The 26,181-nt window shown below is 38.8% G+C and overlaps 1 protein-coding gene across 1 annotated transcript in view; it reads right to left on the reverse strand.

The window, feature by feature from the left end:
- The window catches only part of OXCT1 (3-oxoacid CoA-transferase 1), a 129,735-nt gene that overhangs the window by 60,573 nt on the left and 42,981 nt on the right, over positions 1-26,181 (reverse strand). The window contains exons 6-7 of the mRNA XM_034774748.1: positions 25,353-25,459; positions 18,257-18,317 (exon numbers count right to left, since the gene is read on the reverse strand). Coding sequence (XP_034630639.1) covers positions 18,257-18,317; positions 25,353-25,459 — 168 coding nt within the window. The remainder of the gene's footprint in view (positions 1-18,256; positions 18,318-25,352; positions 25,460-26,181) is intronic.

Below are 26,181 nucleotides of genomic sequence, written 5' to 3' on the forward strand. Positions count from 1 at the left end.
CAACTTTACGACTTCTAATCTTCTCTTAATGTCATTTTTTGGATGCAATATCCTGAATTTTTAAAAAAGCCAACAGAACAATATGACATGTGTCATGTCATATGATACCATATTGATCACCACATGGCTCATCAGCAGAAAGACTGTGAGCTTTAGATCTATAGCACAGCCCTCTACCACTTGACCTGAGTAACAGGTTGCAGTGATATGTTGTTATGTCTACATGGATGAGCCACTGAGTGGGAAAAGTGACGAGACATGATCATAGAACTGGAAGGGACCTCAAGAGGTCATCTAATCCATGCCCCTGCACTCAAGGCAGGATTAAGTATTGCCTAGACCATCCCTGACAGTGTTTGTCCAACCTGCTCTTAAAAATCCCCAATGATGGAGATTCCACAACCTCTCCAGGCAATATATTCCAGTGCTTAACCACTCTGACAGTTAGGAAGTTTTTCCAAATGTCCAATCTAAACTGCCCTTGCTGCAATTTAAGCCCTTTGTTTTTGTCCTATCCTCAGAGGTTAAGAAGAACAATTTTTCTCCCTCCTCCTTGTAACAACCTTTTATGTGCTTGAAAACTGTTATGTCCCCTCTCAGTCTTCTCTTCTCCAGACTAAACAAACCCATTTTTTTCAATTTTCCCTCATAGGTTATGTTTTCTAGACCTTTAATCATTTTTGTTGCTCTTCTCTGGACTTTCTCCAATTTGTCCACATCTTTCCTGAAATGTGGCGCCCAGAACTGGACACAATACTCCAGTTAAGGCCTAATCAGCACGGAGTAGAGCGGAAGAATTACTTCTCGTGTCTTGCTTACAATATTCCTGCAAATACCTCCCAGAATGATGTTTGCTTTTCTTGCAACAGCATTACACTGTTGACTCCTATTTAGCTTGTGATCCACTATGACGCCCAGATCCTTTTCCGCAGTACTCTTTCCTAGGCAGTCATTTCCCATTTTGTATGTGTGCAACTGATTGTTCCTTCCTAAGTGGAGTACTTTGCATTTGTCCTTTCTGAACTTCATCGTATTTACGTCAGACGATTTCTCCAGTTTGTCCAGATCATTTTGAATTTTAATCCTATCTTCCAAAGCATTTGCAACCTCTCCCAGCTTGGTATCTCCCACAAGCTTTATAAGTGTACTCTCTATGCCATTATCTAAATCACTGATGAAGATATTGAACAGAACCAGACCCAGAATCGATCCCTGTGGGACCCCACTCGTTATGCCCTACTAGCATGACTTTGAACCACTGATAACTCTCTGGGAATGATTTTGCAATCAGTTTTGCACCCACCTTATAGTAGCTCCATCTAGGTTGTATTTCCCTAATTTGTTTATGAAAAGGTCATGCAAGACCGTATCAAAAGCCTTACTAAAGTCAAGATATACCACATCTACTACTTCCCCCCTATCCACAAGTCTTGTTACTCTGTCAAAGGTGTCAGTGGGTTTCACAGCTAGCCATGAGAGGAATGTTGAGACTTAGGCACTTCAGGGTTCAAGTCTAGGTTCTGCAGGGGAGTATTCTCTAGTGGTTAAAAACTCTTTCCCTTGAGTCCCTGATAAGCCTGATCCCTTCTGCCCTTGTTCCCTCAAGCTGTCCCTGTCCCAACTCTTGTTCCAATCTCCCCATCCTCTCCCCCACTACTCCATAGCTCCTGTCTCAGTCTTTTCCTCTCCCTACCTCCCCAGCTGCTGCCTCAGACCAGGTCCACACTATAGACTCCCGCTGGTATAGCTATGTGGGCTGGGGTGTGAAGTGGTGGCTGACTGACTTAGTTGTGCTGGCATAAGCCCCTAGTGTAGACACAGCTATCCTGACAAAGTTGCTCTTTTACTGCTTTAGCTTGTTTCACGTATGCAGGGAGCTTTTACATATCAGTACAATGTGCAGCTTTATCAGGGTAGTTTTTTCTACACTGGGAGCATTTTGATGGTATAGTATATTGGTAATCCTGGCAAAGCGCTTCTAGTGCCAGGGCCTCAGTTTCCCCTCCACTATTACTGTGCATTCCAGTCAGACTACTTCCTTCTCCATGCTGTATGGGTGCCAGCCCAGGAGAGCATTGAGAGCACAGCAGAGACAAATTACCTGCCCTCAAATTTCATGCTTGGTGCCAAAGCAACTCCTGGCAGCCAGGAGTAGCAACTGCAGGGAAAGTTTTGTTCAGCCCCTGCAGCTACAGGACAACAAATACTCAGTTGCTTTGTGCAAGTGGCCTACATGCAGTCAGGTCGAGCTTTGCGTGAATGCAGCCTGTTCAGTGCAGACCATATGTCTAGATAACTCAGCTGCCAGCTACAGACAGCCCTATACCAAGCATGTGGGAACTGTAATTTTTCAGGACTTTATTACTTGTCCAAATTGGGGCACATCCCTGATACCAAGCCAGCTTCACTGCTAAATTTCAAGTCCCTGATTCAGCGTATGGAGGCATTACATAGTCCTATGAATTTAATGTGGACAAAATTCTAAATTCATTCTTGGAAACGGCTGAACTATTTTTGCTAAAACTGTTTTGCAAAACAAAAAAATTCAGCCTGAGGCTACTCCCAGAATGGAATATTTCAGCCTGAGCCATTACAGTTTGGCAAAATTATAAGCAACTGAAAAGTGGTCTTATAATGGAAAATGTTAGTAACCTTAGAATCATAAAACCATAGGTGCCGCTATCAGCTCTGCCTATAATAACATAATAAAATAACATGTATTATGTATAAGCTGAAGTTTAAGTTTTTTCTTACATTTGCAAAACTACATTATGAACAAAAAAATCAGAAATTTTCACTATTAGTGATTAGCACAGATAAGTTACTCCTTTAAATCAACTGAATTACTTGTGTAAAGACTGTAGGAATAGGTCCTAAATATGTTCAAATATGTGCCAGAAAACAGAATGATAAAAGATAGTTATTGTGTTTCTTGCTTAACTTCCTTTTTTTGTCTGGGTTTAATTATGTTTTTTTTTACTGCAAAATTTTCTTTCAGTTCAATCAATCTATGAGAGATTGTTACAAAATTCAGTAATAGATCAATTCCACTTATAGACCATAAGCAACCAACCCTCAAGTGATATGGAGTTGTACTCCAGCAATAAAAAAAAGAATGATTACTTTATAAATCTTTTTAAAAAATCGGGCTTTATGGATACAAATCACAAATGAACCTAGTCTGGGTGTAATCAGTTAGGTTTTAAAACATGTACTCACTACACACTGTGAAAATGTGTTATTTTGAGACATTTTTCTTATGAAACTCAGTTGGACATTAATCCTGTCATTGGAAATTGGAATGGAATAGGCCATTTCTTGCTAATTATAGAGCACACAAGTTTGAAAAATTACTTTTTAGGTTGCATCAAGTAGTTATTTTGAAAATAAACCCAGACACAGAAAACCAATGTTGAAACAGAATCCAAGGAAAAAGAAGCAGCATTAACCTTTTCTGCAAGAAGACTCCACAGTAAGTGGCACTATGAACATCTGCTGATTAAGTTATCTGAACACAGCCACATATTTCAACTCCTTATCCTCCTAAATAATACAGCTGCTCATTAACATAGATCCCACTGGAGAAATAGCCTTTAACTTGCAAATAAAGTTCTATGTTGTAAAAAAGAACCTTGCCCCCCACTATTAATTTTCAAAATATTCTAAAATGAGAAGACTTTGAGATGATTAGACTGTAAAATAAATAAAGCTGCTAATGATTAAAATGCATCAAGCACTTAATAAAAATCACAAGGACTGGGAAAAATTAGCTTTTAGCTCAGTGAAAGCAACATTTCTCCTAACTGAAATCATGGAAAAGACAAATCAAAATGGATTGAAATTGTTTTATCACCTTTGCACAGACCATACATTAAAAAGAGACATAATTTAACCAAAGATGAGAGTTTAGGCATCATTCTACAAATACATTAGAAGCAAGAGGAAGACCAAGGACAGCATATGCCTGATACTCGGGGTGTGTGGGATATATTATCAGGAGTGTTGAAAGCAAGACATGAGAAGTAATTCTTCTGCCCTACTCCATGCTGATTAGGCCTCTACTAGAGTATTGTGTCCGGATCCAGGCGCCACATTTCGGGGGGGGGGGGGGAAGAGGGGAGGGGAAGTGTACAAATTGGAAAACATCCAGAGAAGAGCAATAAAAATGATTAAAGGTCTAGAAAACATGACTAAATGAGGGAAGATTGAAAAAAATTGGTTTTGTTTAGTCTGGAGAAGAGAAGACTGAGAGGGAACAGTTTTAAAGTACATCAAAGGTTGTTATAGGAAGGATGGAGAAAAATTGTTCTCCTTAACTTTTGAGGATAGGACAAGAAGCAATGGGCTTAAAATTGCAGCAAGGGCGGTTTAGATTGGACATTAGGAAAAATTTTCTGTCAGGGTGGTTAAGCAACTGGAATAAATTGCCCAGGGAGGCTGTGGAATCTCCATCATTGGAGATTTTTAAGAGCATGTTAGACAAACACCTGTCAGGGATGGCCTAGATAATACTTAGTCCTGAGATGAGGTCAGGGGACTGTACCAGATGACCTCTCAAGGTCCCTTCCAGTCCTATGATTCAATGACTTCATTTCTTGACATTAAACAAACAAATGTTAAGAAACACGACAGGAAGAGGCTGAGATTTTTCACAAAACCTCAACCTCCTAGGCTGCTTTGAACCCTCAAAGGAAAGCTCCAGCTGAGTCAAGAAATACAACCAATTAGTGACCCGACTATGCTGAACTTCTGACATGGTAACAGGCAGAGGATTTATTAACTTGTAATGTTACTGATTTTAAACCTTTAAGAAGGGAGAAAAAAAAAATCAGGCATTTGCCAACTTTTACTGAAAGAGACAGAATGCATATGAATGCTGTATGGTGATTTGTGTGTGTTAGTCACTCTTCTTCTTCATTTATATGATGATAGATTTTAAATAATACATCTATCAGTATTTGCATTTTTCAGAAATTGAATAGCTCATACAGCTGATACATCATTGATCAAATGAATGGTCTTACTACATTCTTAAAAGTAATATTTTATATTTAAACATTCTTCCACTGACATGCACAGTAAGAAAGAAGATAGACGGAATTATTTTTTCAAGGTGGAAGTTGGAAAGAAAATAAATAAATTGGGGTGGAGTGAGGGAGAGAAAGGCTGAAATAGTTTCTCAGGGTTCACGACTGAACTGATGAATCTAACCGTAACAATGGAATATTACTAGCAAATATTAAGAAAATGGAAAGTTCATAATGCATCAAAATTCTGTTTCCTGCATGTTGTCAGAGGAGGAGGAAAGGAACAACAACCCACAGGGAAAAATGACAGGAGTCAGGTGTTGTGATAAGCTCACAGCACAAAAGCACAGTAGCCAAAGCTGAAATTGACTTTAAAATATCTTTCTATTTAAAGAAGGAAGTTTTGTTTAGTTGAATCTAATGGAGACACTGCATCCCTTTTGCCTGCAGTAAATGTGAAAAATTATCTTTAGAACATGACATTCAAAAAGTCATAACAAGTAAGAACTCTAATGTTCTGATCATACAAAGTTTTTCTACTTTGTCTCTACTTTAGTTCTATGGGAAATAACAGCTGAACCAAACCATGCTCTTGCTGTCTGGATTTAGTACTGCTAAGTACATCTGCTAGACTGCCTTTGAAAAAAAATTATGATACAATATATATATTGTAGGTGTCACTGCTCTCTCAGTCTAAATTACTAAAAGAGAAATGTAGTTCCTACAGAAATCTTTAGTTTCTTTCAGCACCTTTTGTTTTTATTGTAGTCTGGAAAGTCTAGACTAGGAGAGCAGCTACCTTCATATGTCTCCCCTTTACTGTCAGCTTGCTGGCATGCATCTAAAGTAGATGGAAGTCAGTTGGCCCAAATCCACCTTCAAGGCCTGAAGAAGAGCTCTGTGTAGCTCAAAAGTGCATCTCTCTCACCAACAGAAGTTGACCCAATAAAAGATATTTCCTCCCCCACCTTGGCTCTCTAATATCCTGGGGGTGACCTGGCTACACCACCACTGCATATCTCCTTTCATAGGCACGTGCTAGTGCTGTTCATTTAAATATGTCTCCAGTAGCAAGAAAGTGGGTATAAGAGAGCCCAGCCTAATCTACTTATGGCACAAAAAACAAACCTGCCCCCCAGACCAGCTGATATTCAAGGTATTTATTGAGGAGTCTTTTCCTCTCCTGTTTGGTCAGTCTGTCTATGGTTTCGGATTTTTTTCCATAGCTCTCAACAATCTTTAGCTAGCCACAGTATGATTCTCTCCAGAGTATGTCTCACCCCAGTGCAATAAATTATTACAAATCCTATAGTAGCAGGAGTCTGCTACTTGTCTCAGCTAGTAAGATTTTTTTCCAGGCAGCCTTGTCCTAGTAGGTTATAGAAGAAAGTAAAAAATTGTCATGTAGTCTATAGCTGGTGGGTTGCTCATTAGCACACCTCATTGAATGGGAATGACAGAGCCAAGCAGAGGGGAGAGATGTGAACAGGTTCATTTTAACAGATGTGAAAGTAGCAGGTTGAACTACTGGCCAGTAGAGGTCTTTCTTCAGTTTGCAGGGGCTAGGACTGACAGAAAGTCATCAAATACAATACAAAAGGCCAAGTTTTCAGCCTATCCTAATCAGGCCTCCATTTTTTCATGCCATCAGTTTTGTTGGAGTAAATTATTGTGAGCATAATTTTGTACCTGCAATTATTTTAGTATGAAGTTTAGATCACTTAGACATCTAAGTACCTGCTGTGCTTGTCACTTCATTTGGATCTCTTGGTTCTCAGGATCTCTGAAAAATCAGCCACTTTGAGAGTCTAGCATTAGGCACCCAAGTCTGAAAAGGTCATTTGCTGTTTCCAGATTCTGTGTGTACTAAATATACTCATAAAAATTCAAAATGTAGGTGTGCAAATTACACCTATCAGAGACAGAGCATTTGTAACATGCCACTAAAGAAAAAAAGAAACACAACCTCTAGTCTTTGCTTTTCCTTACTTCAACAAAATAAAATAAAGGAATGTTATCCAATATATTTAAGCTATTGCATGTTAGCCCGGTTTAAAAACAAACAAAAACAAAACAGGGATATGGCTTGATTGTTCTTGGGTCAATGAATTGTTAAACAACTTCTTGAAAAGTGGATGTGTCTCAGTGATTTAATCATAGAAAGTGAACAAAGCAACCCAATATTTGATTCAGAGAAACATATCCATGATTGAAATAAAGTACAATTTCACATTTGGAGGGTGCAGATTTTTCACAGAGACACTCAATGTGGGTTTGAGAAATATAGTGCTAGGTAGTATTTATTTGAAAATAACGTACAAAAATCCATCAAATGGGGTGGATAGAAAAAGAGGAAAGTGAATGGCCTCCTTTCAATCTGAGAATATTACAGTGTTTCTACAGTCTCCTACAACAGCAATAAATAGTCTCACTTCAGAAAACCATAATACAAAGCCAAGATGTCCTTAATATTCTAATCCTCTATTCCTGCCTAAACTGTCATTTTCCTCACTCAGCAATTACATTTTAAAAACATTTTTAGGTGAGGGTGGAGAGACAGAAAGATTAAAACCTAACTGATATAAGTGCTTATATATTTTAAAATGCTATGCAATGTCTCATAAAATAGTTACTTGGCTGCTGCTTTTCAAATCTTAATATTCTGCCTATCTGAGATTTTGTTTGTTTTGTTTCATGCCCAAATGCAGTAATCCACACTATGGACTAATGGTCTGTAGCATTTCAACCCTGAATGCCATGCCTTTCTCCACTTATACTGGGAAACTGATCTGAAAACACAAAAGTTATCATTTATTTTGTCCCCTCATTACTTTAATGCAGGGAAGCTGATTTAAAGCAAAATAGGTTAAGAAACTCTAGGAATGAGTGACCCCTGCAAGCACCTGGCACATTCCTTCCTGGACCATAGTTCTTCGTAATATGTGGTTTTATGATGTAGACACTGGTGGACTACTGCCTACTGCATCTTGCGCCCCCTGCCCTGCTTGTTTGTGACTGTCACCGCTTCATATGTACATGTTAGCACAAATAAACTGGTTAATTACTAACATTTTAACAATCCTTCCTATTTTCAGTGTTTTCCTATAAAAACCACCATGTCTTTTGGCTCATGCACAGCATTGGTAGATTTAAGATAACATATACGATATAAAGTCAATTGTGTAAATGAGCTGTCAGTTCAATTCCCAAGAACAACTGAAATTAGCTTTATAAATAATTAATAATTATAGACTTATCATTATGCACGTCATATTTTGGAGTGTGGAATTGTTTTGACCAGTGTGTATTGATCACCCAAAACTTTCCTGTGCAACTACTTTTTCAGAATCATATTACATCTTGGGAAGTTACACTATAGGACTCTCGGGGCTCTTTTTCCTTAGAAGACTGTGTTCACTAAATCTGCATATGGATCCCAAAATTAAACACCTGGAGCTTAATGCTCAGAAAGCTCATACTCAGTTCAGAAGGAATCAATTTAAAGAAAAAAAAATCAACACACACGGAGAAACAAAACAAAAACTTTGAACTCCACTGTCACGTTAGACACAAATGAGTCTCACTGAGAGATAGCCAGAAAGGATTTGATTCACGATGAATTTTAACCACTTCATATCAAAACATTCAGTGCTCCAGCTGTGAAGTGCTAAATTGGACTCCTGTATTTAAAGGTTACCTTTAAAGAGAGACTGGTTTATTATACCAAACAACAAAACCGCCCTGAATTTCACTATTTCCCCTTTTTTTCCTCACTGCAGATTAGATGTTAAATAAGGTCCCTCTGAAAAATTTACGATTCTAAAGTTCAATTGTTTTACTCTGTAGATAGATTTACTTTATTCATTACATGGCAATTTAGACTTTAGGAACATGGCACTAGGGGCCAGGAATTTTGATTCTAGAAAGTGCGACTACTCATATGAGAATAGTTATATTTGTGCATAAGCTTTTTGCAGGATTGGATCATAAAATAATTTTTTCATCTCTCACTATTATCAATAAAAGCAATGCCATGGTTTGGCACGGACAATATGATATAATGACTTCCTTCAATCAGTCTGTTTCTGTCCCTCAGTGCAATGTGGTTCACTGTACCTGAGATAATAGAGCTCACTGACGTAGGTGGAATATTGTTCCTAAGCAACCAGAGAAACTATGCAGGGTTTAATGATTTTTATTTAATGCATTTTTATGAGAAGAACACTACCTTTTTTTTTTTTTTGTATTGTGATGTTTTAGATGGAAATGCTGTTTACCCTGGGAGCTATATTTAGCAATTCTGCCACAAAACAAACAAAAAGAATTGAGTACTCTGATCTTAGATATTCAGACAGCTAGTTTATAAACATTTTAAATACATCATCTATTATTATTATTTATATTATGGTAGTGCCCAGAGGCCCTAGTATCGAATGGGGCCCAATTGTGCCGGGTATTATAAAAACAAAGAAATAATATAGTTAACTCTTCAGGGCACGTAGAGAAGACAGAGGAGAAAATATTGATATCATTTCTGTGCATATAAATCCTTTGCTGCCAACTCATTCCTGATAAACTTTACTGGCACTGTCAACTAACATTATGATCTTTATATTACAATTAACTTTTAAGGTCAAATAATAGTAATAATAATAGCAAGGTTTTCAAGAGTGGAAGCCTAAAATTAGACTCCCACATCAATATTTGGGAACCTGCCCAATTTTCAGAAGCACCAAGAACCTTAAGTTCCATTGACCTCAAGAGAAGAAAATCTTGGCCTGGAAGCACTAAAACAAAAACTTCATATAAAAACATTAAAGGCTAGAAGAGAAAACTGGAATTGGAGAATGTGGGCCAGATCCTCTGGTGGTGTAAACTGGCAGATGTCTATTGACTTCAGTGGAGCTATTCTAATTTACACCAGCTGAGAGTCTGGCCCAGTATTTAGAATAACTACATGTGAGAAGTTTCCACACTCAGCGCATTTTAACACTCTGAGGCTTCTAATTCAAACACTCTGATTATTCATATTACCACAGTGGCAAGGAGCCTCATGCTAGGTCTACACTGGGGGGGATCGATTTAAGATATGCAAATTCAGCTACGTGAATAGCGTAGCTGAATTCGACATATCCAAGCTGACTTACCCCGCTGTGAGGACGGCAGCAAATCGACCGCTCTGGCTCCCCCATTGACGGCGCTTACTCCTACCTGCGCTGGTGGAGTACGTGCGTCGATTCGGGGATCAATTGTCACGTCCCGATGAGACGCGATAATTCGATCTCCGAGAGATCGATTTCTACCCGCCAATCCAGGCGGGTAGTGAAGACAACCCCTCAGTCATGAGCCAGAACCCCATTGTGGGAGGTGCTGTACAAACACAGAACAAAAAGATTGTTCCTGCCTCAAGGACCTTACAATCTAAGTATAAAACAAGAGACAACAGTTGCGGAAAGGCAAGGGAGGAAACAATGAGACAATATCAGTCAGCATGATAGGCTATGGTCTCCGCACAGCGCCAGCACAGCCACCGTAGGCATCCTGACAAATGAAGAGTTCTGAGGAGGAATCTGAAATCAGATAATGAAATAGCTTTGCGGATGTTTACACGGAGTTCCTCCAAAGCATGAGGGCCAGCACAGGGGAAAGAACAAAGTGATAGTTTGAAAATTTAATACATGGAGGATGGAGGCTGATACTGTAAGTCAATCAAAGGCAGGAACTGACATCTCAATAGCAAATGAGAGAGGTGATAGATAAGGTGAACATAGATAGTGTGGAGATAGGCTGCAAAAAGGTCTTGAAAATGAAGACAGCATCTTACATTTGATATTATAGAGAAGGGAGAGCCAGAGGAGGGATTCAAAGAGAGGTGATGTGGTCAAAGCTACAGGCCGGGAGCATGAACTTTGCAGCAGAATTCTCAATGCATATGAGCAAGGCAAGATTGCAGTTGTCAAGGCCAGAAAACAGAATGTTGCAGTAACTGAGACATGAGAAAAGAGTTTGGACAAGCGAGTTTTGGCTGTGTGTTTGGATAGGAAAGGCTATATTGCCACAATCCCCTAAAAAGTACAGCTTAGAACCCTAGCTCAATTAACAAACTCACAGAACAAACCCCAATCTTCTCTCTCATAATACACATGTACATATGGCATAGTTATTATAATCAATCAGCCCACAACTGCTGATATACAAGTGTATGTTACAGAAACAGGTGAAGATGTTTTGTTTAATACCAAACTCACAAGTGAAAATCTAAGGCAAAGTCCATGTAGTTTCAACTGATACTGCATCAAAAGCATGAATGTCACATTATTATAACAAAGGAATTTATCAACCCCAAAACAAAAAACCTAATGTGAGGAAGGAGTTAAAATTCAGTCAGCAGAAAAGACAGAAACTGCTGAGAAGCAAAGACATAGTTTCTGTCAATACACGATAACTCAGTTATCAGCTTATCAGTAAGAAAGAACAAAGCTTGTGACCACGGAAAGAGAGAGTTCAGCGAGGAAAACAGGATTGGGCCCAGACAAGCAAGCAGGAATATTTCATTAGCATAAATGGCACTGACAATTGTAAACAACTGATAAGATTATATGGTCAATGCCCACCCAGTAACTTAGTTCTTAGTACAGAATAAACCCTCCCTTTACAGCCCACTGGATATCTGTAAGTACTCATCCCTCCCGACCCCCACCCCACACCCCGCCTTCTTCCCCCGCTTTGACGCAATTAGGATGACCTCTATATGTACGTACTGTTCTTATTTTTAATCTTTGTTCTCTCTTGACTTGTAACAATGTCTGTCTCTGTGTGTACAGATAAATGCAAATGAATTGATAAGAGAATGTATATAACTGGCCACTATAGCACCATATCTTTGAAGCTACTTGTCAGTCTTCCTGGTACCATAAATAAACCCCCTTCAGTATTGTCTGTGCTTGTCTGATTCTTGGGGGAAAGAATCTTTTTGCCTAACACTAACAATCAAGAAGTTTCACTAAAAATTTCCTGGTTTTCCATAGCAATTTCCAAAATTATCTCACCAGCTCTAGGTTTGACAAGCCACAAATTGGCTAAGTTTCATTCCCAAACTTTGTGAACACATTAAAGACTGAATTCTGTTTCCAATAAACCTTGTGGGGAATTAGATTTTGTAACAATGTCAGTTTCAGATGGCTTAGGGCTTGATTGGGAACATTCATAGTTTTGACAGCTGACTACTTCCACTCCACTCTAGCTGATATTCTCAAGACAGAAGGCACAAATTGCTGCAGAAGAGTAGGAATTCTTGCATAGAAGCACTCTACCTTGAATGCATGCTGCCGAACACAATCGACTAACATTGGTTTCAAGAAGTCAAACACACTGTGGGGAAAGTGCTTTTAACTATGCACACAATTCTACTCCTTCACTTGCTGCCAGGGTGAACCTTTGAAAAGTTGACCCTCACAGGTATATGAAGAAGAAAAAAAGGAAAAGGAAGCTCAGACAAGTCAGGGGTCTTGGTTTCAAAACATCCTTCGGGTAAAGACAAGTTTTGTTTGTGAATACAGCCATTTTATTGATGTGCAAAGGATAGATAGAACAAATATTTCTAGGTACATAAGGGGGTGACAGGAGTCCAGACTTTTTCCCGTGGAAACTACCTTGAACATCAGGATCCAGCTCTCTCAGCTGGAGTCCAACTACAAGAGCCAGGCCTTCAGTCCAAGAGCTCTTTTCTCCCTGCCAGTCTTCCTACATTTGGCTCAATCTGCCCCTTGACCTACTTCTATGGCACTGCAAGAGAGTTAGTTCTAAGATGAGCTCTCTCCCACAAAAATGCTCCATGCCTAACCGCATCTTGACTTCCCTTTCCCATTTGCTGTCTGGTAACCCAACAGCCAAGAGCTTCCATCCAATAGTACTCTGATTGCTCCACAACCTACCTTCACAAAGTAAATTTATATTCTTACAGTTGAGGAAAAAAGCTAGAATGCCAAACCCTTGCTACTCCATTCCCTTTCAACAATACAGCAAGTTCCTATCACAGAGGCATATGAAGAAGGGAAAATAAGGATAGGCCCTATGAGAGATGAAAGGAGGCAAGTCAGACACTATAAGAATAGGAAAAATAATAGTTATAATCAAAAAGTCTTCCTCAAAATTTGGTATTGCCCACAACTTTATAACCAACACTAACAAGAATCCCCAGAGTTTGGGATTCCGTCCAAGATAGTTTGGGGAACATATCTATGTCAACAATATGCTTGTGACTTAGACCATCCATTTGTAGCAGGGACTTGGCACACAGCGAACAGAAACGGTTTGAGAAGTTGAAACAGAGTAATCAACAACTGAATACCTCTACACTGGTAAAACAATGAGCTTGTTCCTGATCAACCATTGTCTTTTAATGACTCTTTGCACAGCAAAACCCACAGGGATGTTGGAGCATGGGAAAATCACCAGAAGGAAAGACAGAGGAAAGTGTCTCAGCCTATTTTTTAAAAAAAGAGATATGCCCTCTGAGCAAGGGGAGCCATTTCATAGCCAGAAACAGAGAGAGATGGCTGGAGGAGTGGGGAAAAGACTCTCAGGAGTGGTGAGGATTCGGAGGGGTGGGAGGGGAATTGTGTTTGGGTTTTTGTTGTTTTGGCTAGATTCATCATTCTCTTACGTTGTTTAAGAGTAAACTGTGTTTAAAAAGGTCCTGCACAAAACCTGTGTTTCTTACTTTACCTGCCAAAAGTCCCCAGAGAGTTCTACTCTAAACCAGACTGCCCAAAGAAGGGGAGACTCTGACCGAGTACGCATAAGCAACTAGGAGGGCTTGAGCTGTTTCAGCACTGGTCTCGGGAACCTAGGGTAGTTGGACTGTGGAGTCCCCTATCCCAAGGAAGGCTTTCAGACCGGGAGTCTGCATCTGGGAGTGTGCCCTGGAGACCTGGAGGCAGAGACAGTGCTGGGCTCTGCCCAGACCCAGCAGGATCCGATCCTATTAGAACAGCCTGGTGATGATCTGTTAGAGGGACTTGACCTGGATATAACACCATCATTTGCCTTGTAAATGCCCACTAAGCTATGCGAATATCTAGATCTATAAAAACAGGGGAAATGATCCTGACCTCCCTCGTAAAGTTCTTTGAGATCTACTGATGAAATGTGCTATCAGATCTTGGTATTATTATGCATGCACACACGTGTGCACACACACACACAGAGTTACAGAAGGATGAATGGCAATTTTATACTTAAGGTTGTACAGTATTGTGAATTGCACTTAAAGAAGGACTAAAACCCAGTTTCACATTTGAAAGATTAAATTTAGTCTCCAACCTTGGCACAGTAACTCTTCATTTTTTAGTAAAATATTTCCTAACTCATGCAGAGGAGACATTTTAAAATGTTCCCTTTCTCAGAATTAGTGAGGTTTTCTGAGTGGGGAATAGATCCACACACAGAGCTATGTATGTAAATACATTGTTAGAGTGAATGTTTACATGTGAACATAATGAGAAGATAATTTTAAATACAGAATGTAATACTTTAGGTGCAAGCATAGAAACAAATTGAAAGGGAACAGAATAAGCTTTAACTCCTCTGGCATTTTAGTTTCATTTCAAACCAGAAAGAACTGATATTGCCAACACTTTGATCATTTAATGATTTTTCTCTGCTATAGTTTAATGTTCATATGATCTATATAAATTATGCAGTTTAGTTAATACCTTTTTATGACCTTCAATACTGGTCATGTGCAAGCTGAATTAGAAATGATGCAGTCTAACTTTCTGTGCAGGACTGATGAGGGTGTGTCTAAGCAAAGATCCCCATAATCACATATGGTATCAGGTTTTATCCACGGATACTGTTTTACATCAAACTGTTCAGAAGAAATTTGTTCAAGCCAGTAAATACCTTGTGTATTTCCCTAGCAGGGACTTACAGTTAAGACATTTCTGATCCAGTAAAGAAACTGAAATGAAAGGATTGAAGTTGGCCATAGGATATTTTTGGCAAAAAACAATGCTGAAGGACAATATCTGAAAATTTGCCCCAAGGGCTCTCAAGTCAATAGCTCTAGGTTGAGTATGATACCACCTGTTTATATCCGTGATAATTTTAGTTATCCTTCTCCAAAATCCTCTCTGAAAATAGATAGTTTAATTATTTACAGGTCTTCAGCATTAAACAATACCTATGGGTTTTCTTCCCTACACTGCTGCCAAATTCCCTCTCTCCTGAATTTTAAAAAAATAATTAAGGGTCTGTTCCTATTCTAGTTGAAGTCAATGTCAAAACTCCCACTACCTTCAACTGGATGGCAGAAGAACCTACATATTAAGGAATAAATTCTGCTTTCACATATTCATGTACAATGCTCTCTGAAGTCTTCAAAACTCAGCAGGAAATCTTGCAAATATAGGTTCTCATATGCACTGACTGATTGATTCCTCACACATTTCCTTCTTTTGGCCAGGGTGGAAATACCCTGAGAAGAGCATTTCCAGTAGTATGATAGTATTCAGGCTCCTAGGAAGTGCAAAGGAATATGACACCCATCCCTAATTATACCTCAATAAAATGAGAGTTTGTCTTAAAAGTGGATAAAAATCAAACATATAAATATAAATACAGAGGGGAAGAAGCTAAAAATTATCTACAGCGCCACAGACAAAGAACTGTATAAACTTATACAAATGTATAGTCTGTATTAATGAAAAAAATCCCAGTGACTCAAAAAAGAATCTATAAATACACAGAGATGTGCAACTGATTTCTGTCACAGTCACTTGCATTGCTCTTTGGTGATTATGAGTCAGAAGACCAACTTCTGGCATCACATGTCTGGATGCACAGAGGAGACAAAGTATCTAATTGTTCTGACTTTGGTTATGACAGTGGAATCTTTCCCACCCTCCCGTTTATTCTTCTGTAAAATTACTGAAAAATAATGCAGATGTGCTATCTTGCATAGAGCACTGTCAGTAGTTGATGGCAGTGCAAGTGTTGAAGGACCCAAGGCAGCTATAGTTTATGACAGATCTAACAACTAGTCTTAAATGGAATTACAGCAGTGAGAAATTCATATGGTATCTGTTTGTTGAGAAGAAAATTCTTCCCCTTCATCTGTGGATACAGAAATTATCCTGGCAGCAGAAAGAGGGGATGCAATGTGGGAATAGAAGAAACATCTCTGCTCCACAGCCACTCCCTAAATACCAATGCATAACAGGCAGGGACAGAGTAAGCTAGAAGGGACTGAAGAATTCATTGCTACATCCAGCTTCAATTTTGAAATTTAAAAACTTTTGTGAAAACAAATTTTGTTCCGTGCTGTTCATAAACTGTTCACTGTGAGTACTCAATCAAGCAGTATGACTGGCAAGTAACCAAATATTGTTTGCGTTGATTGAATTGCATGACCTTTATCCACTATTTCTGCACAAAACAAAAAAAGTTTCAGTTCCGGTTCCAAAATTTACTTTCCAGAAATGTTCAGACAGCACAAATCTTTGCAAAAATCCAAAGTGGTGCAAACACGGTGTGACATAATGCACCCCTGTATTCACACCCTCCACACAATCACAATAATCTTTGTGCAAAGTATCATTTGAGAACTTATAACTTGCTGATCAGTAATATCTTGGTAAAATGTGTATAGCAGCATTACGTGTGAGGTTTTAAAGTTTTATGATGTTAAAAGTGCACGTTCAAAACTCACGTAGCACCAACTTGGTGAAACAGACCAATCTTGAACAAAGGTGGGTACAAGTTTCAGAGTAACAGCCGTGTTAGTCTGTATCCGCAAAAAGAAGAACAGGAGTACTTGTGGCACCTTAGAGACTAACAAATTTATTAGAGCATAAGCTTTCGTGGACTACAGCCCACTTCTTCGGGTACGTTTACCTTAATTTGCATTTAATGAACATTGGAATTCCACTGCAAATTAGCAAGCAGAACAGAAAGAAAATGTATCACAAAAGCAATCTCTTCACTTATTTTGTCGGTTGTGGACTAATTTGAATTACAACAATACTTTATAGCAGACTAGTAAGCATACTGCATTTTAGTTTGTAAAAGTAATGAAATCTTAGTCACATAGAGCCCACACTATAGCATGCACAATTACACCTTTGCTGAGAGGTAGGGAGAGATCACTATTTTTTTTTCTGCAGACTATGTGGTTTAGCGAAATGTGGATTACGGAAGTTTTAATGTATGTGCAGTCACTGGTTCCTGAGTTTTTCAAATTACTCAAATGTATCAGCTGAGCAGACAGGCCCAGATCCTGCATCAGATCCGTTTGCAGGCATTTTCTTCTGAAGTCAATGTGACTCCACACAGTGGTTCTAAAATGTAAGATCAGGGCCAAAAAGCAAGGTTATATTAGCCATTGCCCACTTGTCTTACATGCATAGATTTATAGATTGCAAGGCTAGAAGGTTCTATTGTGATCATCTAGTCTCACCTCCCATACAACACAGGCTATAAAACTTCCCAAAAATAATTCCTAGAGTATTTCTTTTAGAAAAACATCCAATCTTGATTTTAAAATTGTCAGTGATGGCGAATTCATCATGACTCTTGGTAAATTGTTCCTATGGTTACTTTAAAATTAAAAATGTATGCCTCATTTCCAGTCTGAATTTATCTAGCTTCAACTTCCAGCCATTGAATTGTATTGTGCCTTTCCTTGCTAGACTGAAGAGCTCATTATCAAATATTTGTTCCCCATGTAGATCTTTACAGACTGTTATCAAGTCACCCCTTAACCTTTTGTTTGTTAAGCTAAATCGATAGACTGAAAGAGCTCAAATCACTCTAAGGCATGTTTTCCAATCCTTCAATCATTTGAATGGTCTTCTCTGAACTCTCTCCAATTTATTCACATCCTTCTCAAATTGTGGGCACCAGAGCTGGACATAGTATTACAGAAGTGGTGGCAAGCTTGAACCTGCAATGGATCTTGGTCGGCAGGTTATGCATATATGTTATAGAGTGATCAGAAAAGTTTTCCCAGCAGTGAAGGTAGAAATGCATAAGGCACATATCAAAGCTTACATAACAAAATAGTAGTTACAATGTAACAGTGAATCTTTCTTTGACCCATTGTTTTGTAAATTACTGCATACAATCAAGTGACACATTTCTTAGTTTAGCTTTAGAATTACCTGACAATACAATGATTTCACTCTGGAATAAGCAACAGTTATACAGAAAACATTGCTCATGCTTACCTCTACTACAGTTGTTTTGGCAGCTTTGCACATAGGTTGGTTGAAGTTTCTTGCAGTTTTCCTATCACAGGAAAAGAGGAGAAAATAATTAACAGTAAGAGTAAAATTATAAGCATATCCATTTCAGAATTAGGCTATTACAACATGTTCCTGTAAAATAAATGTTACACTATTTTCTTTCAGATAGCTGTGGATAAAATTGCTAATGGAAGAGGGGAGAAAAGAAAGCCATAACAGCATTTTATAAAAGGCATATGAAAATATGTTGCATTTTGCTAAATCATGTTCTTTACAGCTTTCCATGACTTTTAATGGCCACATTAGTTTTTGCAATTAAATATTCAACTGATAAACTCACTTATTTAATTGTTCAGAGCCAACAGCAGTATGCTCTGTGCAAAATTCCCCCTGATTGCACTAATGCCTGTTGGACGAAATTCACACCTGTGCAGAGGACCAGCAGGAAGCCTATAAACCGCTAAGGTCCCACGCATGACTCCAAAACATCACTTACATCACACCTGGGAATCTCTGCCATGCCAATCCTGGGACTCTCTCAAACCAAGCCTGCCAGCTGTGACAAATTTCCCTATGTATTATTTTTGTAACCTGGAAAAATGGCATCTAGGGAGTAAGACAAACAAATCAAACACTTTCCCTTATGACCTAGCCAGAACTCGAACCCAGATCTTACCAGAAAGAAAGAAAAGTCTATTGAGCCACCTCCACGCCTACATCTGAGATGCTACTTTTTCAGAAAACAACAACACTTCCTTTGCAAAATTTTGGGCCATAATACTAAGTACATGCTACTTTCCAATGCAGTCAATAAAATTCTGCAGAAACTTTTTTCCACCAAAACCAAAGTGTTTCAGTGAACATTTAATCAGGAAAGTTTTTCAGGTCCGGAATTTCTGGCCAAAATCAGACACAGAAAGAGTCAGTCAGTCTCCTTCTCTTTAGCCCAATGTATGTGTCAGACCCAGATTCAAGTCCCTGCTCTGTCCAGTTCAGAGCAGGAACTTGACTCTGAGCATTTCACATCCTAGCTGAGAGCCCTAAATACCAAGCTATTGTCTACTCTGGAGTCTCTCTGTCTCTCTCTTCCCCTCCCGTTTTTGGTGAAATTTTTTGAAAGTTCTTGTTTTTGTTCCACATTGAAATGAAAACAAATTTTGAAACCTTGCAATGTCTGACAAAAATTGAGTTCTTTTCTGGCCAGCCCTATTTTCTAAGTCTTTACTCCTTGCCTCTTCACCCTATTGTTTCATGCACATCACTTGCTTTTACCATGCTGAACTTTGGGCTTCCACTGCCCCCTCCTGGTTCTTTATGTTGTGCCAAATGCCTAGATGTAGCACGCACAACAGTTTCTTTCTGGTTTCTAGTGTAGTACAAAGATAAGTTGTTTTCACTCCAACAGTCCAAGGCCAAATACAGAGATGGAAATTGTTTTATTAATATTACCCAGCAACTATAAAATCTCTGGAGGAGACTAAGGGAGAAAAAAGATATTTCATCTCATAGCATCTGACAGCAGCATGTAAAGTACAGACACTGCATGCTCAGCTAGTATCAATAGTAGCATAGGCAGTGAGGCGGAGTTTAGGTGAATAGAGTGCCCTGTGTTCCGGAACCCTCCGGTATACACCCTACATGGCTCTCTACATGGCAACGCAGTGCCTCCCAGGTCTACACTGCTCTCCAGCTGCTGGAGCCTCTCTCTGGTGCCTCCCCAATGCCAGAACTTTTCACCAACGCAGTGAAATCTGCACACCGAAATGAGTGTAACTGCGTAACTAATGTACTCTACGCACTGCTGTAAGTGTAGACAAAGCTTAAGGAAGTTGCCAAACTCATTTATATCTTTTACAGGACCAACTTCTGTTGCTGAGAGAGACAAGCTCTAATCAAAAGACGCTGGTCCAATCAAAGATATTACCTCACCCATCCTGTCTCTCGAATATACGGGGACCAACATGGCTACAACAACACTGCATACAATCTCATTTATGTAAGTTTTTACACCTGTGAAACTACTGATTTCAATGGCATTACTCCAGATTTATAGCAACATGAAATCAGAATTAGACCAAAAGTTATCTTTCAAAAGGTCCACTCATTGTTCCATTGAAAAACTGAGGTTTTACAATAACTTTCCAAGGAAAAATACCTTGAGATCCTTGGGTTTCCAAGGATTTTCTAGTGATATAGTTGATTCCCCATTAATTTTATTTACTATTTCCAGATTCTGAACAGCATTCCAGTATCAGTGCTTCTATCTGGTTCTAACCATTTGAATAGCACTCTGATAGTAACCTTTGACTCTCCTTGTGATTGGGAGAGATTGATGCCAATAGTTTGGAGACCAAAGAAAGGTTTGTGATGACAGTAAACTAACCCATATTTTCCTAGATATACACAGACCCACCCAGCTTAGAAGGATAACATTTATGTTGCAAGAAGATTCCTTTTATCAGGCTTGCTATTTCAGTCTTTGCCAAACTTTATCCTGTTAATTATGCTAAAAATAATCATAGTCTGATAATGGTGATGTGGTAACATTTTTAAATAGTGAAATTAAGGGAAAAACTTAAATTTGATTTCACCAGAATTTGAATGCTTTTTTGTTTTCAAAATATGATCTGGAAAGTAATATTTTTACATAATAGCATTACATCAATAGGAGTCTGATAACATAGGCATTCTTGTTGATTATTTGGTCTAATTTCATTAGAATCTGACTAATGTAAACAGATCAATTTTCTATTAATCTTCTGTATTAAAGCATTATTATAAACAAACCTTGTATAGCAACACACAACAAATGCACCTCGAGTATTAAGTGTAATTATTGTCCAGGTGGTCCTACTGAAGTCAATGGGAGCTTTGCCATTAACTTAAAATAGGAGCAAACTTTCCAGGAAAACAAAAAACAAGCAATATTAAGCACAGACATGGACAGACAATAAAAGGCATCTTAGTTTTAATATCCAGGTATCACATTTAGCAGGGAAAATGTTTGTGCACTAAAATGTACATTGAATTTTGGGAGTTTTGTCACAAAAAATAAAAAGTGAAAGAGAAATTTGAAAATGGTATCTGAGATGTAAAAATGAGATGCAATTCAAAGGTTTCGCTCCAAGAAATCAAAAGTTTTCCCAATATCACTGTGGAAAAAAAATACATTCACATAAATAGCTGCAGTGTGTTAAAAGCTAACAAAGTCAGGTGTTGCCTATGGGCTTGAACTCTCAACCTCATATCCCCAGTTGCTATGTACATTCAATTACTGCACTTGCATACACATGCATAGTGTCCAATTTTTACTAGTTGTGTGGAAATACACATACATACAGGAGTGCACGAGTGAGCTTTAAAAACGGAATTGATAACATTCTTCTTGTTCAGACAACAGTTTCTGCAGTACATGTTCATTTGCATATCTATACTGGGAGACTCACTGATAATACTAATTTGAAAGTTATGGGTTGGATTGGCAGATTTCGATTTTATATATAATTGTGATAGATAACATCAATGTTTATTTTATCCTTTTTAATTTTTATCAATTTAAATTTCCACAGTTGCAGGAAATTATTGAGAGGGCAGACAATTATTTAACAATAGAAGATACTGAGATTCAAAAAGTTAAAGCTTGATAACCGTTAAAACACAAATTGTCAGCATCACGTGCCAAAATAGACAAAGTCAATATCCTTAAATCAAACTCTAAAATAAGTTCTCAAGAAGAATTGTTCTTATTTTACTGATCTGTAAATTTCAGTTATCATTGGAAAAAAAATTTGTAAGTTTGTGGGAGTGTGTACGGTGAAATCCATACTTCCCAGCAAAAATCTAATCTTTCCAACTCTAGTTAGAGGCTCGTTGTGAGTGACATATTACAATAACTGATCTCTGAAGATGCAGAAGGACCTTAAGGTAGCAGTCTCTAGAGGCTTACTGTTATAGGCACGGACCCAGACGATACAGTGTTTTTTAACCTTCCTGAACTGCCAACTTCCTTAAACTTAAAGATACAAAGCTTCACAAAAGAGGTTAGTAGTGGAAGCATCAACTCCCTCACCCTTGTTTATTGCCCATATATCTAAAGCAAACATTTTTAAATGTCCAAGGTAGAGCATAGCTGTTAAGGCCATTTAGATAACAAGCAGACTCAACAGGCAAGACACGCCAGCCAAACCAATAAGTCCATTCTCCTGGTTTTGGAATGTCAGATTGCTCTTGACATGCACTGAGGCTATCATCATGAATGCAAAAGGTAGCTGAAACCAGTTGCTTGTAGCCTATAATGGCCCTAAACAACTTGCATCCAATCTGTACACAACGGTGTTCAAAGTCATGCCAAAGGCTAAATTCACAAGTAGCAGAGCTCCCTGAGAAATGGGTCCTTGTGCTGGCGCAAAGCATCGCAGCGCCATGTGCAGGGGGGAGGACCAGCAAGGGCCAGAACAGCACCAAAACTAAGTGGTATTGGCTGAACAGGGAGCATGACCGGAGCACCTGGAATATCCACTCATATAGCAGCTCTCTAAGGAAGCTCCAACCAGCAGAGTTCCTGGGATGCACTAGTGAGAACTGAAGTTGTCCTTGCTATCCAGAGGGCACATCTACCTCAAACCAATGAAATTAAATTCTCCTGTGTGCATCCTTGTCGTAGCTAGAACAGAAAGGAGTAATTTACACTCCCCTAGCTTAATCAAAGCCAAAGCTTGGATTAGTTGGTCCTCTTTAAGGCATTAGAATATTTTGGTCATTATCTTGGTTATGTTGCACTGTAATGGACATTGATATCTATTAAGGAGACCAGGCTTGCTAGGCAAAGGCTGTCTAGAAGTGTAGTCTGCTCAGTACATGTTTGGAGACAATGCAGCTACAATTTGCTGTATTGAACAAAAATGCTGAAGGCTACAAAACATTTTTTCAGCAATCCTGTCTCAATCCTTCTTCCTGGAAGACATGCTGCAGTTCAACCACACATTGTTGGGCTAAACACAGGAATCAGTTGGTAAAATATTACAGTTTATATGCAGGAAGTCAGATTAGAAAATCACACTAGTCCTTTCTGGCCTTAAAATCTATTAAATATACCTTAATCCATCCTTTAGAGTGCAAAAGAAGAACACTTTCACTTCTGCCCTTAGCTTCAAGGTGAGCAACTAACTGGGTGGCGGAAAGGTGGCAAAGGCATAGGGGATCCACTGTTAAAATGTGGCAAACCCCACAAGCAAACTGCTCCTGTAGCCACTGAATCACAGTCAATACCAGAAATAGTTCAGTTCATTTAGAGTGGAGGTCATAAAACTCAAGGCAATAATATGGGTGGAACGGACCCTGTTGGTACTGAAAACATGTCAGAATGGAGCATCAGGCCACACAGTAGGTAAAATAAATCTACTATAGTCTATTGCAATTTTCCCGTTGAGGTGTTCCTGGTAGGCCATGGGATAAAAAAATCAGAGTATCTGTAGTAGGACTGCTCTCTACTCTCAGGCTGAGGGATACCATTAGTTTACAATTAGATTACTTGATCTGGCAATCTGCTTGTTGGATATTTGCAGAAAGGAGCAAAGAAGATCAAATCTTGGCTGGAGGTATCCCAGGTCTGATACCGTTTCCTAAACCAGAGATGTTTCCTCCTCTCCTCAGTTGCTGTCAAATGGGGAAGTAGAGCTTTCAGATCTCCTCTCCAAGTGAACTATTCCTGATATTAACTGTGCTTCAGCAATGTGGGAGGTATAGAAGTAGGGTGCAGGGAGCAGGAGGGAAAAAGGAACATACAATGGAAAGTGGGAGACCGATACGATGCAGCAGAATGTGGAAAAGAGAGGGAGAATGGGACAGGTATGTGATTGTGGAGAAAGAGGGAAAATGTGGGGGGCAAGCAAATGCTAGGGGAAAGATATGGGATTGGAGGCTGTGTGAAGCATGGAGGGACAGGTAGAAGAGATAGAATGACAGCTCCCAGTGCCCAAACCCCAGGGGGCAGGAGAAGGTAAGTGAACAGCCAACAGGGTGGCCTACATTTCTTTGTGTGTGCACATTTAAAGTTCAATCATCAACCAGAAACAATCACTCATTTGGAAGTGGGGGAGGGAGGGAAGCTTCCTCCTGGAGGCTCAAAAATCACAAGGCAGGCAAAAAACAATGCCACTGATTTAAATATCATGATTTTTAAGACAGACCAATAACTGCACGTTTCCTTTGGGAATCTGAGTTTGTAAACACTTGGGGTTTTTTGCATTCCTTATTTCCTCTAATATTTAAAAGGGGTGGATTACTTGACTTTGCAGTTTACTGTAAGAAAGTGTGCTCAGCTACCACAACACTTACCTCTTCTTCTGTTAGCAGCAAAATAAACAGACAAACAAAAAACTGTGTTAAACATAAGCAAATCTCTCCTGTTTAAATGGAAGAGGAACCACAGGAGCAATACAGCTGCCTAGTCATACCTTGGTCTCAGACTGTGGCTAAAGTTGTGTTGCACAGTTCTTTAAGGGGACCTAGACATAACTCACCACCATACAGACCCGCAAGTTTTTCCATCATAAAGGATGATATATAATGGCATAAAGTGTCTGATCCTTCACCAGTGAAGTCAATAAGAGTTGAACCACAGACTTCAACAGGTCAGAATTAAGCTTATTGGTTGGACTGCAGACTAAATGCAGCTGACTCTTGTTGTCACCTGTGACCCTACCCAATATACTGTACTTAATTTTTATTTTATTTATTTATTTATTTAAATCTGACACCTTTATTCAAAAGTTTCGATCTGTTCAGAAAGCTACTATGTTTTCCAGGAACCGTTAGTGGCTTTTATCAGCCATGCCATGTTTTTACCACTTTTTTTTTTATTTCACAGCTGTTCTTGTATTCTTGAAAGCCATTAATATATGCAATTATTTTTTGGCCTTTTATAGGATTATAATTTGACAGTAGGGCAAAGCAAAATGAATAAAAGTGAAGTCAGTAAGATATTCATTTGCCATCAAGCAGGAGACAGGATTCCATTTCCTTTTCATATTGTTCCAAACTATTTAAGGATCTTCCTCCACTGGCAAACAGGCCATACCTGAAGATAACGTTTCCTGCACGATCAGCCTTCCATGCCTTCACAAGTGCAAAATCACCTGTAATTGACTTCTCCATAATATAGTGACGACCATCAAACTCCCTCACCTGTAGGGAACAATAGTGCACTGCTGAAATGCAGACATCATCAAACAGACTTCTTATATAATAGTTATTTTGTGTGATTTATTTTACAGACAATTCAACTTAAACCTTCTTTTGTGTCTATGTGTAGTTATGTCTTATAGCTCAAGTGGGTAATAACAAAGGTGCACAGTGAGGGAATAACTTGAATTTATAGTTGCTATAGCTTCCTTGTTTAGGGAAACATAAAACTGGAATTCAGTACCTGTTCCCACTGCACCACCTACTGGAATTCAGCATGCATTATGCTGTACTTCCAGCAGCTCACACAAAGTAACATGCCTTAGTGCTGCAGCAGTGATATTTACAGTTTGTACTCACACAGGGTGAAATTCATCCAGATGCAGAGGACCCACCCAAGGTCTATATGCCTCTTAAATCCAATTTTGAGGGTTTAAGTGATACATAGCCCTCATGCAGACACTTGGTACAGGGGTCAATTTCACCCATTGTTCTCTGAAATTATCTTCTTTTGGTGCTGTGTAATTCGAAAATGTAACTCATAAATGGACCAAGAACCAACTATTTTAATAGCTCCATTAAATTAGATGCAGCTTGTAGTTCGCTACAAAATGAGTTTCTATACTTATCAAGCTAATGATTTTCCTGAATTATGACCTAACAGTGCTCTTAAAACTTGTGCTAAATGAAGCAAAGCAAAACATGGGAGGTTCATTAAGACAGAA

This window comes from Trachemys scripta, chromosome 6 (assembly GCF_013100865.1).
Source record: "Trachemys scripta elegans isolate TJP31775 chromosome 6, CAS_Tse_1.0, whole genome shotgun sequence".
NCBI classification, from domain to species: Eukaryota; Metazoa; Chordata; order Testudines; family Emydidae; genus Trachemys; species Trachemys scripta.